General features: G+C 52.2%; 1 protein-coding gene across 1 annotated transcript in view; it reads right to left on the bottom strand.

Annotated features, from left to right (window-relative positions):
* Positions 1-286: 286 nt before the first annotated feature.
* Positions 287-16,242, bottom strand: part of MXRA7 (matrix-remodelling associated 7) — a gene marked incomplete at its 5' end in the record, with an annotated part of 20,662 nt that continues 4,706 nt past the window's right edge. Inside the window, 2 exons of the mRNA XM_008949639.1 lie at positions 287-593; positions 14,175-14,274. Of these exons, the coding sequence (XP_008947887.1) occupies positions 479-593; positions 14,175-14,274 (215 nt within the window). The remainder of the gene's footprint in view (positions 594-14,174; positions 14,275-16,242) is intronic.

The raw sequence follows: 16,242 nt of genomic DNA, 5'->3' as shown, positions 1-16,242 counted from the left end.
TCAGAGCTGATGCTGCTTTGAGCAGGAGCTTGAGTGACAGACCTCCTTAGGTCCCTTACAACCTGAGTCATTCTATGATTCTATTTTTTCCATCCATTTTTACATCTGTCGTCTTTGGCTCTCTTCAGGGATCCAACTGATAAAGACTAGATTTGAAAGTTCATTTTTATAAAGCATGGCCAGAAAAAAGTTGGGAGTTTAACTGGTTTGTATAACTGGGACATGTGACCCAGCCAGAAAGAGGTAAAAAATCTCTGTATGAGATGAAAATATCACAATAGCTCCTCAAGGAAAAACTATATAAAGGGTGAGAAGTTACTAGCCTTTTGATTTACTTATCACAGGCCTATATGCATTTGCAAAACAAACTAGAACTGCCAAATAACTAACAAAATATGTTTATAGCACTACAGCCCCCAGTGTACTGCATAATAAGGGCCAAGATGACTTTTGGGCGTAGCCTCCACTGGCTGCAAGGTTATATATCATACAGTCTAAGCTGCTCCTTCATGTCTCCTTCAGACATCTCTCCAAATGTGTCACTTTTTTCCTTCATGAGCCTGAAGATGGCAGCCAGCTGCTCTCTTTGAACCCTGTCAAGAAGAAAAGGAGAAGTAGGAATAGCCAGTCCCCAGAAGGCACTTTGAGCAAGAACACCTCGGTCGAATGAAACACGAAGCCAAGCATGTCATTTTACAAGCCTTGCTGGCAGCAGGAAATCTGTCCCTCTGAGATAAGAAAGAGATAGCCTCTGGTTCTCCTTCCTCCACCTTCCCATCTGCCTAATCATCCTGCAGGACGCTCTGCAATTCTTTAAATATGGAGATAAAGCAAACTGCTTTAACACTAGCTTTGGAGTTCCTTAAGGCTTATCTATACTCCAAGTTTCAGGATAACTGGATGTGGAGTTTCGTAAGACCAGCATGTCCCAGTTTAGCAGAGTCCATAACGAAACTGGATTAAGCTGCATCAGCACAGCGTCCTTTCATCCTGCAGTGTAGATACAGAGTAATTCAGGAACTGCTATCGAATTTTAAACCCCTAACCTGCCTTGAAACTAGACTCCGGGCCCCCTTCCAGCATGGTCGGGGCTTCAATCAGCCACTGCAACACAACTTCACAGGCAGAGATCTGCTTTGAGCTGAGGGCTCCTGAGCCAATGCCAGAGGGTGAGATGGGTTCACAGCCCAGCACAGAGGTGATCCCTGTGTGGGCAGAGGCTGACCAGTGCTCAGACCACCTAGCTCAGATTTCCACCCCTAGAAAGTCCCGTAGGAGATGATTAACCCTCTTCTCCCCACAACAGATGACATCCTGATTTTTCCCTGACCTGAAGCAGTTAGCCCTTGTTGTATGTCCTGCAGCACAAAGATCTGTATCTATCTGTCACAGGGCTTTATTTGAGGAAGCTTTATAGGAGGGCTTGAATTGGTCATACATCTATAAGTCATCACTCAGAGATACAAAAGGCTGGGCAGTGCAGGAGTGTAATTTGCTCACAAGTAGCTGGGAAACTGATGCAACTGCCTACAAAATCCTCTTTTAGGGCAAAAGGAACGTGCACCATGGCTCCGGGCAGGGCTGGCTGTGGGCTGGTACCTTCTCGTTAGCACACCCCTTACCTGACTGGGATCAGCCCCCAGGACTGCCTAGCACTCCTCATAGCTGACTCTCCTCTGAGACATTAACAGAACTAATGAGGTTGTGGTGCTTTATGGCTGTAACAAAGGAGAAGCAGTTTCTATCATTTCAAGGCTCGTTTTGCCCCTGCGTGCCTGCAGGGCTAGAAGTCAGTGATAGCTCAGCAGCTCAGAGCACAGATCTGCTGCAATCCCAGCTCCTCCTGCTTGTTTAACATCTTTAGACCTCCCCGGGGCTAGAAAGACAGACCGTGGCTTTTCCTTCCACATGGTCACCCTGTCGGGAGTCCTCTGTCCCCGTCACAGCCAGCTTTCTGCATTAAGCTTTAATACAGTGTAATTAATCAATTTAAATGCACACTGTTAGTTAACCTGGAGTAGTCTTCCTGCTAGTGCTGTGTGGACATGCTAGTAACTGTTCCAGGAACGGGAGGGGTAGAAATACCTATTGACAGGCAAAACCAGGACACATCCTTTGTTTGAAAGAAGAGAGGGTAGCATCAACACTTCAGAAGCAACCGCACCATGAACAAGATCAATAGAAGGAGACAGTCAGGAAGGAGCAGAGGAGCTTTTGGGTGCTCTGCATTTTGCCCTCTCCTGGACTAAGCCCCAGCAGAAGCAGGAACAGCAGGCTGTCCTCCCAGCCCCACTGCAGGAGGCAGGGCAGGAAAAAAAGCAGATCCTGGCCAAAGGAAGCTCATTTGCCAATTCTTTTCTGTTGCAATTAAATGCAATTGTCCTAAGGCCAAACACATCCTGATGGTGATGTGGGATCTCTGGGTGAGGACAGCTCTGGCCATAGGCTGCCAAGCGCCTGCGTTTCTCTGGCTCTTCTGCATTTTTTTCTGCTCAGATGGATAACACCCAACTGCCCTTTCCAGACAAGAGGGAGAGAAGCACGGTCATCAGCGATCAATATCTTATTGTACATCACCACTGGGCACCAGAGGGCACATTTCCAGTCGGCTCTGGAGAAATTCAATGCACAGCTCTCCTGGCTGACCGGTCTGAAGCGTGTGCCATGCAGGTCTGCCTCCCCCACTCCTTATTTCACAGACACTAACGCTGCTGAAACCTCCCCAAAGGCTTGTTTGCCTGGCTCAAAACCTCCCACATCAAGATCACAGACAATATTCATTCTATTTTTTTTTTTTAAGTGCAACATCAATGCGTTTTGGCTTTCCCTTCAACTTCAAATATCGCAAGTGTGCATTTGTAAAACAGGAATAAAAAAGAGCTGTTACAGCTATTCTTTGTCTGCACTACAAAATCTACAAAGCAAAACAAAGATAAAGAGAGAAAAAAGCCTGGGAAGGAAGTGTAAGGCATCGAAAACATGAAACTGATTTCAAGAAGGAGCATCTCCTATCAAAGGCGACCTTGAAAAACAACTTTGTAGTAGTCCAAGTTGGCTTTTTTATATATAATTTCAGATCAAACCAGCCCTATGCACAGTAAAATCATTTTCTCTTCCCATAAGTGCTGTCCTCAAAGCTCTTTGGATTCAGGAGGTCAGACAGGATTTTACTTATTGCTGACAAAATAAATTAATTAAGGATTTTCAAAGCAACCTAATTCTTCTTGATAGGCAATTGAGCTTGAATACTTAACTCCCTCAGGCTCTCTTTAGACATTTCAGTCCAAGACTTTTACAATTAAGAGGAGGTCTGGGGCAGTGAGCCGTAGGCATGTTAGGGGAGATGTCTGTTCCAGGAGCAGCTAGGCACCCGTGTTCACAGCAGAGCTCTGTGGTGATGACGTTACTAACTGCTCTGCGGCCAAACAAAACCAGGATCCTGCTGCAACACTGCAGTGCTCCTGCAGAAATAACAGAAAAATCCCCAACTTTCACCACAGGTCTCACTTTATTGCTAAAGAAACCAGTGGAATAATTTACGGGGTAAAAGGCATAGGAGGGCAGAATGTACCTCCGACCTAAAATCCAGATTTTCCACACAAATCTCTTGAGAAAGAAGCTACAAGCTGCTGGAGGCAGGGAGAACGAGCACAAACCAAATAAACTAGTCAAAGGTTTATTGGACAAAACAAAGGCAATTTTTACAGATTCAAGCCACTAGAATTACAGTCCTTTGTATAAGAGCCACCATCAGATACAAAACAAAACAAAACAAAACAAACAAAAGTAAAAAATACCCAGCCAGCCGTTTGAGTTGAAGAAACAGTTTGACTCGCTGCCACTAGCACAAACCTGGACTTGACTCTAGACTTTGCTCGATGTACACACTGCCATGGAACTTAAACACAACGAATATAAGGCATTCTTTGCATAGTTGGGTGCTCGGGACACAGCGTCAGCCAGCCGAGGGGAGACAGCGGCTGGGCCAGCCGGACGTTGAAGTGGAGGGTCCAGATGTGCCTAAATTTGTATGCAAACCCCTGGGCACGCTGGAAGTTGTCGGCTGGGAAGGGGCAGCCCAGCCTCTTCTAATGCTGGAGCCTCCTGCTGTTCTTGAAATGAGCCCTTTTGTTAAGGGTTTGCCAACCCCAGGCGCTGGACAGGACAACTGCGTACATGGTTTCAAGTATTGTCTGCATAGCCATTAAAAAGGAACTAAAAAAACAAACCCCCAAAGCAGCCTGTTGGGTTTCTGATATGTTTGCAGCGTTAGCTGAGAGGCGGTTGTCCGGCAGTGAAAGAGAAACTTTGAAGGACACCTCCCCACTCTTCTTCTACAACGTCACTAGAGGACTCAGACCTTCTATTCACAGAAAGCAACTGGGTCTAATTTGAAACCTGCTGTGTCTGAAGCAGGTACAAGGGCCCAGCCGAGCTCATCTTCTGCATGGGATAGAGCTGAGGAGCAATGCTGAGCTCTGGCTCCAGTGGACAAGCCACAGGGCTAGCAGGTGGAGAGGGCACTGAACAGCAAGCAGGCAGAGGAGAGGGGAGGGTGTCTCTTCCAGGGCCCCCACTATCTCATCCTGAGCCAGAGGGAACCTCTGATGCTGCAGCTCCCTCCTTGGGCATCTCCTCTTGGCAACCAGAGTAGGGAAAAGTGAGGATCCAGATATTAACAGCAACCAAAGTGTCATCTCCTAAACTTTCACCACAAGCAGAACAGCTAAACTATCAATCTTCATCACTTCTCCAGTCTTCTGTCTACCTACAGAATCAGCTCTCTGCTAAAATAACTACAGAAGCAAGATTTGAGTCAATCCAGCTACCATCTGCCATCCCTCACCTGGACTCCACTTTGCTCCTCTACCTCTCAGAATAAAGCAGCGTTGTACAACATCTGAAATCTCAGGGAGTTCCCACCCCCTGGCAGTAAAGAGGAGTTTGGCCCCAGGCAGAAACAACTCGATAGTTTTGTACAAGGTCCAGGCTGGTCTGGGAGAAGAGCTGTGGTTCACCCACCCCAAGAAAGGACCAGCACAGATTTCATGGCAGGTCTAATACTAATAATGAACAGAACTAATAGACTCACTGCATATTTAGTATCCAATTTGGGTTCTGTTTGGGGGAAGGGGAGGAAGGTTCATCCCATCCCCCCAAACACAACTCAAGTCACTGCTTGGACCCAGCCCCAGGCCATGGAGCCACACAACAAGATCTCCTCAAACTTGACAACACAGAAGTTTTTGAAGAACTCAACTTCAGACCAAAAGGGGCTCCCAAGTTTTGAGGGCTTATGGATTTCTCTTATGGATGTGTTTGGTTCGTTTTGGTATTTCTCTCAAGCCTTTAAAGATGCCAAGGGATGCTTTTAGGAGGAGGCTAGGGACAACTTCATATAGTCTTCAGTTCTGCAAAGAGAAACAGGGAGAGAAGAGAAATCATTTCAGTCATTTCACCCCTAGGTTGGTTCATTATTATTCACATAAAGGAGCAGGGGGAAAATTCTGTGTGTGTGTGTGTGTGTGTGAGAAGACAAAGCAACTTCCCACCTCAGGGAAGAGCAAGACACTATTTGCAAACCTCATGCCTCTAAGTAGGAGGCACTTTGCTTCATCAACTGCAGCAGGATAGTCGAAACCAAATCAGAAGTGCAAATCCTCTTGTCTGGCACCCGTCTAAGTAACAACCCTTCTGACCTATCGGTGAGAGCTGGAGAAGCCCAGCTAATTAGAAGCACTCATTAGCTCCAGGGGTTGCTGCCTCACTGCCCCATGCAGAGCCTCCCTGGGCTGCTGGCTCACTCGTCCAGCCCAGATTCTTCCTCCCACCTGCAGCCAGATGAGCCAGGAGTGAGCAGTGGTTTCACAGGGCAGTGTGCCTGCACGGATCAGCCTTGCTCAGTCCTCCTACAGATGTGTCTGTTCAAGGGAACTGCAAAACCCCCAGAGTCTCTGCAGGTCCCGAGGCTTTGTTTTGGTAGGAAGCTCCCCCAATGTCCCATGGAAGGAGGGTGAGGTGATTAGATGCGTCTTATGGGTGCTCATTCCCCGAGGTCTTGCAGCATGTTGTTAGCAGAGCCAGAGCTAAAAAATGCAGTCCCTTGTTCTCAGCTTGAACCTCTCAGACACTGCCCTTACTGCCCCAGCATCTCTCATGACCCAACCCTCCGCAGTGGGGAACACCTGGAGCAGGCTGAGCAGCTGCCCATGGACACCAAGACCTGCACTGAGGTAGAGCAGAGCTACAACACACATGACCTGGGCCCTTCCAAACACCCACAGAGGCATCCCAGCCTAATTCCTCCTGGATTCCATCAGGTTCACTCTCCCAATCTGACAGTCCCCAGCTCCTACCAGCCACAGCGTGAAGGCAAGTTCCAGCCTCTTCTCTTCCTCACTCTTCTGCAAAAGGTCACCTTCTCCAGCAGCCTGGCAACCCGGACGGGAGATGGGGAGTGAAGCACCACGTGGGACCCAGGTCCCTCAAGCTGGGGAGGCTCAGTGGCCAGCCCATCAGGACAAAGAAAGGGAATTCTCTGGTGTGGATAACGGCTCTGTGGGGTTCGGATCGTCCAGCTGAAGTCCCCCAGCACAATCTGATTCCATGCCTGAGGACACAGGCTCATTGCCACAGGGGCCCAGGGGGAGATGTCCCCTCCCAGGGAGAGATGGAGGATGGTAGGAAGGGTGGACGAGTCTCAGCTGCAGCCTGCAGCCCCTCACAGGGATACTCACCTCCAGAACAGGGCCAGGCTGACAGCTGGGGTGAGATCTTCAGCCAAGCTTGAACTTAATGGAGAATGTCCATCAGAGCCATAAATTCCTCAGCTACACAACAGGGTCACCCCTTTCTGCTCCTGGAGCAAGCTGTGAGGAGGATTAGTCTCAAGAGCATGAGGCAGTCCATCACTAGGGACATCGGGGCCATACAGCCCCCCAGGGTGAGAAGCTCTGGCATTGCTGCCACAGAGCCTGAGAGACTTCACTAGCTTGGAATGAAGGCAAAGAGTTTTGAGCCATTGAGTATCCTCAGCTCTTCCCTCCTTCCCATTTGCCTTGGACAATGAATTCAACCCAAGCATGCTTTCCCCCAGCAGCACATCAATCAGTCTGGGTTAGGGTCTTCTTTTGCTGGAAGCCCGTATCCTTTCTTCAGATAGAGATTATCCAAATATCTCTGGCCCAAGCTGAGGGCCGAGGCAGTGAATCGTACGATATGTCAGCTGGACGTGGTTCTGTGCAAGGAGGAGCTGGAGAACAAGGAGCTCAGACAAGAGCAGGTCCTGGATTATGAAGAAGGCTCAGGTACCGAAGGTCTCAAAAGACCATGCTTCTCCTGAAGCATGAAAACTGGGTGTCCTTCTGGTGGCCTCAGAAGCATTCCCCTCACTGTAACTCAGCCATGGCATTGGCACAAGGCTTCTTGCCCTTGAGAGCAGACAGCATCCCAGCACTGACAAACAGGGTGGGCTGGTGGCATTCCCATGTGTGTTTATCCCTCAATTGTGCAAAACCTGCAGCAGGTCAGGAAATCCTGTAGCCCATCCACAGACTATAGCTTTCCCAAGGAGTCCTGACCCACTCTAAGGAGATCCCAGAGCATCTTGCTGCAGCCTCCTCTAGGAATGGCTTGTGCCCATTTCACTCGGCTGATTTGTGGAAGTGTGGAGCATTCCCTGCTCCTTCTTCTGGCAGAGCAAGAAGGTGCTCAGCATGTTGGGACCATCAGTCCTCTGGTCTGAAATCCTGACAAGGAGGGCAGATAGCAATCTCACTCCAGACAGGCAAGGATTGACCCTTGAGGATCAAGAGCAGTGAAGAAAAGCCCTGGATGCTGGGCAGACCTGGCAGTGGGTGGTCAAGCTGTCCCCAGGCATTTCCCTCCCATCTCCCTGCTGGGGGTGGTCCCACCACCACTGCTTCCCGTTTCTTTACCACGAGGACAGCTACCATCTCATTTCTGGTAGTGACCACAACTCAGTCTTGTTCAAGATTGGGGTACTGCAGGAAGACTAAGGAGGGACATGCTAAATCTAAGCCTTCTTCGTGGTCCCAAAAGTTTGTGGCAGTTGCTTCAGCCAATAGGTAAAACACCACTAGGACAGACAGGACTTAACTGTGCAACAGGGAGAGACAGTGCTTAGAAAAGAGAAGAGCAGGAGAGTGAGAGGTACCAAAGGGAGCTTCTGACAACACAAATACAAAATTCCTCCAGTGGCACAGAGAAGTTGAAAGGTGCACTCGACCTGGGGAAATACCTGCTGCTCCTCAGGAGCACCAGGGAAGCAGTTGAGGCTGCTGGAGCCGGGGGGACCAGGGAGCACAAGCCCTCTGCCTTTAGGGTGGGGGCCAGCGAGGAGTCAGTGGGGTCAGGGACTGTGTCACCTCCTGAGCAGACCTCACCCACCACTGCTTCAAGGTGAAACCGCCCACATTTCCCTACCACAGCCAAAAGGCCAGAGCATGGCCACAAAGGTGGCTCAAGCTCTTGGCCAGCTCAGCCAAGAGGCCACCATCTCCTTCTCTCAAGTGCCCAAGCCCTCGCAGGTCTCCTGACCCCCCCAACGCTGCAGCAGCGGGGGCAGCCATGCAGAGGCCAGGCTCTGCTTCCCTCCATCGCTCCCTGCTGGGGCTCCAGCCCACTGTCCACCCCTTTGCACCCAGAGTCAGCAGACAGACAAGAAGCTGCCCATGCTGCACAGGATTAAGCAGAAGCAGATGAAGACAAGTTGAGAGCATTGGGTGAGGGAGACACGGAGAAGCAGCCACAAGCTAGGACAGTTCAGGACCCGAGCCAAAAGAAAAAAGCCAGAAGCTCAAGCAGAGTTGCTGTCTGGTCTGAGACCTCACACCAGGGCAGGGGGAGAGACTCACACCCTGCAATGCCTACAGGGGAGCTTGCAAAAAGTTTCCTCTCTGGGACAGGAGAGGAGGAGAGGGGGAAGGGGCCTCCTGACCTCCCCTTCCCTGGCTTTCTGAGGGAGGCATCCTGTGTTGCTCCATTTTAAAGCTGTGAGGAACTCGTGACTCCCTCGGATGCTCTATAAACAGAGCTCAAGTCCCCTGACATCCCACAGGGCAGAGGACACTTTCCCCAGGGGTGTGGTGGAGGCAGGGCACAGCACCGGGCCACAGGAGACGCTCTCCTCAGCCAAGTGGAGCATGAGAGCAGGGGGAGCTGAGGAGGAAGCCCCACCACACAGTGCCCCTTTCCTGCCAGGGGCAGTGGGGAGGAAAGGTGCCTGGAGCGCTGGGTGTCTGGCGGCTGGAAGCAGCCCTGCCCGTGGCTGGGGCCACCCCCGTGGCTGGTGGCCGCAGTGAAGCGCTGGCCCGGCTGACGTGGAGAGTCCCGTGGCCCTGCGCTTGGCAACCCCTTGCTGCCACACCTCCTCCCTCAGCCCGGGACGACCATCGTGCTGCAGAAGATGAAAAGCAAACAAACAATAAAACCCCAAAGCAAGGCCAAACTTACCAGCTTCCCTCATCCAAAAGAAGCACCATGCTGGACAGGACAGGACAGGACAGGACAGGACAGGACAGCAAAGCTGCTGGGTTTGGGGGGAAGGTTGGTGGAAGAGAAGGGAGGAGAGAGGCCCAGGTCCCATGCTGTACAGAGAGGGGAGCCAGCAAGCAAGCCAGGGCTGGGTGATGGCAGGGGGGGCACAGGGACAGATGCTGATGGAGAGCTCTCCCAAAATGCAACCTCCCCCAGCCCTGCCCACCCACTTATTTTTGGAGGGCTAGTGGTGGCGATGTTCAAAACAGGTGAAGGTCTGTCAACAGAGTCATTAAACCCCTGCAGCTGCTTCCTGCTCCTGTGTGCTCCAGATTTGTCATCATGAGCATTGTCTTGTTCAAAACCAAACTTCAGCAGGGTTCTCCCTCGAGCACCAGCTATGTCCCCACTTTGGTCTGGGATGTCTGACAGAGCAGGGAAAGGTCTCTCTTCTCTGCCATTCCCTAGAGCCAGGGCCTGCCCAGGGCACCCTGCCGTGCTGCAACCCCAGGGTCCAAGCCCAGTTTTATTCAGTATCTCATAGCCAAGATGGGACAGGTTGTCCTTGCTAAATTACCACCAAGAAAAGGACTGAGCATGAGATTTAGAGCCATCCAATTCCCCTTGCATGAATTCCAACTTGCCATTGAGCCCTAGGCTTTAATCTAGTCTGGATTCAAACAGTATGTCCTCAACTCATCCATGGCTGACCAGGAGTTGAGAGGACTGAGAGGCAGGAGTAGAATACCCTCCTAGAAAGGGTCACCTGGCTGTGGGAACTGGGTCCATTAGCCAGGGAAACTGGGCAGCCATCCCTACCTTCTCCTCGGTCTTACAGAGACAGGAGTGGTCTGGGGGTCACCTGCTCCATCCATGAGTGCACCTGCAAACAACGGAGCCTGTCTGAGGAGTTTGGTGCCATTCACTTGGACCCTGCTCAAGGGGTCTGCAAGGGTGCCCTAGCTGAGGCCCCACAGGGCAGATTCTGGCTCTCCACCCCCAACTCTTCCTAAATCCCTGACACAAGAGAGAAGACAGAGAGGAGAGACCTTCCCAAAGGCCATCAGATGAGGTCTGCTCTCCTTTCTCCAGCCTAGAGGAGAGTAGCAAGGACAGAGCAGAGACAGCTCCACCCCTCAGCATCACTTAGGCCGCCCAACACTTGGCTGGGACCTGCTCTGTCTCATGGAAAGGGAGAACTGAAAGCAGAGACCCAAAAGAGTCATTTCTCTTGATTTCTTTTCTCCTTTACTGCAAGTGGAGCCTTGTTGCAGCTGTCAATGCTCAACAGAGTCCTGGTCATACTCCTTTTAACTGCAAAAAAACCACTAAACTCTTTCGACCTCAAGGGAGGTTTGAAAAGCAGCTGGCAAAGACCCACTTCAACCCATCCATGTGAGCCAGGCCCTGAAGGCACACTGGGGACCCCTTCCCCTTCTTCCATCTGCACGAGGTGCCCAGGCAGGACAGCAACACCTAACAGCCAGCCCTTGTGGGCAGTGTCTCATGCCTACACAACTCAGCCCTGTCCAAATGGGGACAAGCTGCACCCATGAGTCACATCTCCCAGCCTGAACTAGCGCTTTGCACCGTGGCAGCTACACTTGGCAATAGATGGCTAGAAGCCTCAGGTGCAGAAGAGAAGGATTTGGGAAATATTCTGGGCTGGCTTGACTAAGGGCTGCATCCTTCCCCTGCACTCTTCCCCTTCCTGCCCAGACTGTTGTTCTCCCCCAGGGGAGCAAATGCTATATGCTTCTGTTCTAGAAGTCCTGCTGACCCTCCAGGTGTGATCAAGCACAGCCACCACCTCAGCAGATGTATCTGCCAACTAGATCTACTGTCCTCCTCCTTCACAAAGCGGTCCCTCTGTTTTTTAAGACTGAAATAACCAGAAGCAGGAAGTTGCATCACTCAGCAAAGGTCACATTCCTTCCCTTTTCAGTCCAGATTTAGCACCGCTTTGAAGCCACAAGATTCAAGTGAATGCTAGGCAAGACAACCACAACTTCTGGAGTGATGCAGGATAAAGCAGAAGTGGGGTTTGGGTTAAATAACCCTATCTATTGCACATCTGTCCTCTTCTGTCTGAAGTCCTATAGAAAAGGCAAGTAATTCTTTCGGTGGCATCTGCAAAATCAGGGATCTAAATTAAGACTTGTGACTACCGATCAACACAAGCAGCCTCAAGGGAGTCTGAGGGACCCACGTGCATTTTTGGGATATTTCTTACAAGCTGCTTCACACGGGAACTTGTTTGTCCTTGGGAAAACTGGAGGAGTGGCAGAGCTAAAAGCAAAGACTAAGCCTGTCTCAGCTTTGGCAGCACCCCTTAGGACTAACTCCCCACTCACTCAACAGCTCTGATTTTCCAAATCAGCAAACAGAACTGCTCGTGGAATGTCCAGCTTCAGGCATCCAAGACGGAGGAGGTGAGCACCTGAACGTGAGAGCCCCCACCACTCCCCCTGGAGCAGTCATGGGAAGAGAGAGGGAGGCAGAGGAGAGAGGACTCAACCATCTTATGAGAAGGGAAGGGGAGAAGGTGGGAGGGAGGTGGGACAGGCAGTCAACTCCAGCTCTGAAACAAACCCTCCCCCAGCAAATGAGACCCAACCCCCAACCACATCAGCAGATGTCACTGGTGGCACCACTACTTCTAAGAAACGGCGTGTCCTTACCAAAGAGATTTGCAAGAATGTTTGTGGCCGAGGACCTAAGGTACTTGCTACAGAGATGTGAGATCAGAAGTCAGCTCAATCCTGCAACATAAAGGTGGCAAACCTGGGTCAGAGCACATCAGCAGCATGGTCGGGAAGTGCGGAGTTGGGGAGGAGGACGGGAGTGCCGAGGGAGAAGGATGCAGGAATGGGCTGAGCTCCTGCACCCAGGAGCCCAGGAGCTCGCCTGGCAGCAGCCCTGCCTCTTACACCACCTGCAGGGCCTGAAATGAGAAGCTGCTGATGCTGCAGTGAAGATTTTAAGGGAGGACAAAGTAAGCCAGCAACAAAGCAAGACGAAAAAAAACCCCAAAACATCACAAAGCTGCTTTAAGGAAATGAACAACAGAAATATGGAAGAGAAGAAAGTAAAGGGGCAGTAGGAAACCCACGTCTGCTGATGTCCCTCAGCGTGGCAGGATGCTGAGGGTCTCCAAGGGACCTGATGCCCAGGCACTGTCCCTCATGTCTAGAGGCACTGTCCTGCCCTGGGACCGCTCCAGACGGACACGAGCAGCACTGCCCGGGAGGTCCCATCCCCAGGAGAGATCCGTCACTCCCTGGAGCCTGTCCTACAGCCCTGAGCACAGAACCCCCATCCCACTGCTCTTGGTAGGTGGTGTCCCCTCAGTGTCCCCAGGTGACAGCAGGAGGAACCTGTGGCCACAGAGGAACCAGCCCAAGGCCCTGTAGGACTCCTGGCCCTAAAAACCTGAGCGGGGCTTGCTCATCTGGTTCAGATGGAGCTGCTGGTGCAAAGGGTTTGAATTTGCTGGCTGCAGGTAGATCTTTGCTTTGGTGCTTAGCAGGATCCTGAAAAGCAATTCCCACTGAGCCCCGTGGGCTTCTCTCACATTCACATTCCAGCACCACCCTGCCCAAGTGACAACCACAGTGACACTAACAGACCTGCTTAGCAATTTATAGGTTGGGGGCTTCAAGCACAATAAAGACAACAATGATAGGAAGAAAGCAAACGACATTTTTCCTGATGCTGCCAATGCAGAATCAACCCCACGCCAGAGGAAACCAGACCTCCTGTCTGTTGCTGACCCCAGAGCACACAGCCCTTGCAGATCTTCACTCCTGGCAGTGCTATGAGGCAGGTGAAGCCCAAGATCTGAGGGCAACAGGGAGCCCAGAAGCCGGGGGAGAAAGGGAAGACATCTCTCGTTGGGTTTGATGTGGAGGGAATGGCTGCAGGCTTGGCTCAGGAAGCCCCCACCGCCGCCCGAGTCTTCCCCAGGGCCAGAGCGACTGTCAGTGCCAGCCCTCAGGCAGCTCTCTGGGTTTATGCTGCCTACCACAGTGTCCCACTCATGCCACAGAGACACCCCTGGCCAGCCCAGACGCTGGCAATGCAGAGAGGTTGCCCACGGGCCTGAAGGCAAGGCTTGCCAACAGGAGAATGCCTGCCCCAGGGGCAAGGTGCCATCCCTTCACCCCTGCCTGCCCTGCTGCCTGTTTCCACTTGGCTGTGTCAGGCCTTTACACCATGTCAGCTGTGTTGGTACCACAAGATGGGCTCTGCGTGCCCATGGGCTGAAGGACTCCCTCTGCACATGTCCTCGACTTGGAGGCCATCCACAGGTAATGGGAAAAGTACAGAGATCAGGTCCTCAGCAGATGTAAATCAACATGGTACTGATGGCACTGGGGGAACTACAACATCTTGCATCAGCTGGAAAATTTGGTGTAAGCATCCAGAGAATGAGCCCGAACAACTCCAAAGGTACATAGGGCTGGCCACAGTGTCTCCATCTCCTCACACAGTGTGACTTTACTTGTTCTCATGTCTTCCTGGGTGGGAGAGGTCTGGACCATGGTATAATAAGACACTGAGCCCGAGGCTACCAAGGTAGTCTGGGGAGAGAGAGGTGTGAAGACACCCAGCGTGCTTCACGAGGACGCCAACCAGATGGCCTTGGGCAAGAAGAAAAAGGAAACTCAACTTACCTTTGTTCTTCCTCAAGTTCTTCTTTGGTCATCATTGACTTATACTGGTTTCCCCTCAGCTTTCCAGGACTGTATTTAAAAGAGAACATCTCATCTTCAGCTGGAGAGTGGGAAAGACAAAAAAGAGCAAGAGATCACATGAACCAGAGACCTCCCGAGAGCAACCATCAGCAGCAGTGGGCTTGCTCCCTTGCTCACTGCCCCCTGCTCCTGTGGCCCCCGACACTATGGACACCCCACAAGACTCTTCCTCAGGCAGCTCCAGCCTCTAGAATGCCTGGGCAGCGACAGGGGAGCCGTGGGGACTGCGGTGGAGAGCCAAGGTGCTGCTGGCCAGGGCACACTGGAGACAGCGAGGACCGTGGCTTGGAAGCAGATGTGGGTAAATCCTGCAGCACGGGACCCATATGCTGCTGCTCTCCCTGGATTCAAAGCCTTGCAGGCCCATCTTGGCTTATCAAGACATGCTAATCCTGCCCCGATTAGCTCCCAGCCTTTTCCGCTTCTCCTCTCCAGACCTGCATTCCTCCTCCCTCCCCCCTCCTCCTCCAGGGGCCCTTTCTCATGCTTGGGGCTCATGGATGGGGCCACGAGCAGAGCTGTCCTAGCCCACACAGCCCAGCAGCTCCCCTGCAGCCCTTGACAAGACTGGGGACAAAAAGGAGGTGCCACCCTGCAAATCCCAGGGCTGCAAACAGAGCTGAGCTGAGGCAGCCCCCGGAGCCCCAACACAGCTGGGTCCAAGTCACCAGCCAGCAGACCTGGAGAGGAAGATGAGGTCTCCTTCTCCAGGCCTGGGTGCTCTCCTGCCCAGCTCACCAGCCTCAGCCCTGTGCTAATTAGAGCACCGAAGCTCCTGGCCCCTGAGCCAAAGCCAATCCTTTTCCAATCGGATTTTGTTCAAGAGCTATTTGCTTTTAAAACCCTCTCCCCTGCTTTATCTTCCTACGGATGGGAGAAAACAACAGGAGTGGATGGCAGCCCAAAGGGCAGCCTGGGAACTCTGGGGAGTTGCCTCTGTTGGTTATCTGTGGCTCTTTATCTTTGAGCCTTTATCTCCCAAGGACTGCAGGACTTCACCTCTAGCATCGCTGGGTCCACATCCACCCAGAAACCTCTGCTGCTTCCACTCACCCTCAGAGCGTGGGGGACACTTCTAAGTGGCCCACAAAAGGAAGATGTTATTGTATTACCTGCCTGGCCCTGAAAAACCATGTTGACCATAAACCAAATATCCAGGATGACACTTCCCACCACCAGCAAGACCCCAAAGTAGTGAAACTCCCCTGACTTCTGTGGCAGGAGAGAAAGCCCCAACTCGTCCCTAACCCCCAGACCCACCCCCTGTCCTTGGCCACCTTCCACTCCTTGCTGCACTCATGCAAGCCTCCCCTCCTCCACCTGCCCAAGAGAAACATGCCCCACAGCTCCTCTCCTCCCCTCCCTGCATCCAGAGTGATTCCCCACCAGCAGCTTCCCTCTGCTCTCCGGCCCACACCGCCCTGAAGGAGTTTCTCCCCGTGCCCAAGGTCAGCCTCTTGATTTAGTGACATCTCCAGCCCGAGCCCACGCACACTCGGCTGCTGCCCGAGCCCTGGCAGACCTTGGGAGCCCCCACGCAGAGGGCAGCTCAGAGCCTCGCTGGGCAGAGGTGGAAACGTGAGCTCTCCAGCCCAAGCTGTGCCAGGCTGCGCGGGCAGGAGGGGACCGAGCGTGCCAACCGTGGCAAGGTCACTGCCACCAGCACCCAGCGCCGTGGCTCCGGGCTAGGAATCAAACAGAAACCTCCTCCCCCTGCCAAGTCCTCCCTTTTTTCTTTATCTATCCACATCCCTGATCTTGGGGAGCTCCCCTGGGAAGTTCAGCTCGGCCATGCCCCAGTTCCCTTGCTGGGAAACCCTCTGAGCGGACAGACAAACCAGGCTGGGCAGCTGGAAACAAGCTGTAAGGCTGCAGCTTACCAGCCCTTCGCCTGGTCAGGATAGTGCACGGAGAGAAAATTCAGCTGGCTGCTGCTCTGGGTGATGTTAAGAGGAATAAAAAATAAAAGGAGGGTGTAACATCCTGT

This window comes from Merops nubicus, unplaced genomic scaffold (assembly GCF_000691845.1).
Source record: "Merops nubicus isolate BGI_N331 unplaced genomic scaffold, ASM69184v1 scaffold34561, whole genome shotgun sequence".
Classification (NCBI taxonomy): Eukaryota; Metazoa; Chordata; class Aves; order Coraciiformes; family Meropidae; genus Merops; species Merops nubicus.
This window is presented reverse-complemented; position numbering and strand designations above follow the sequence as displayed.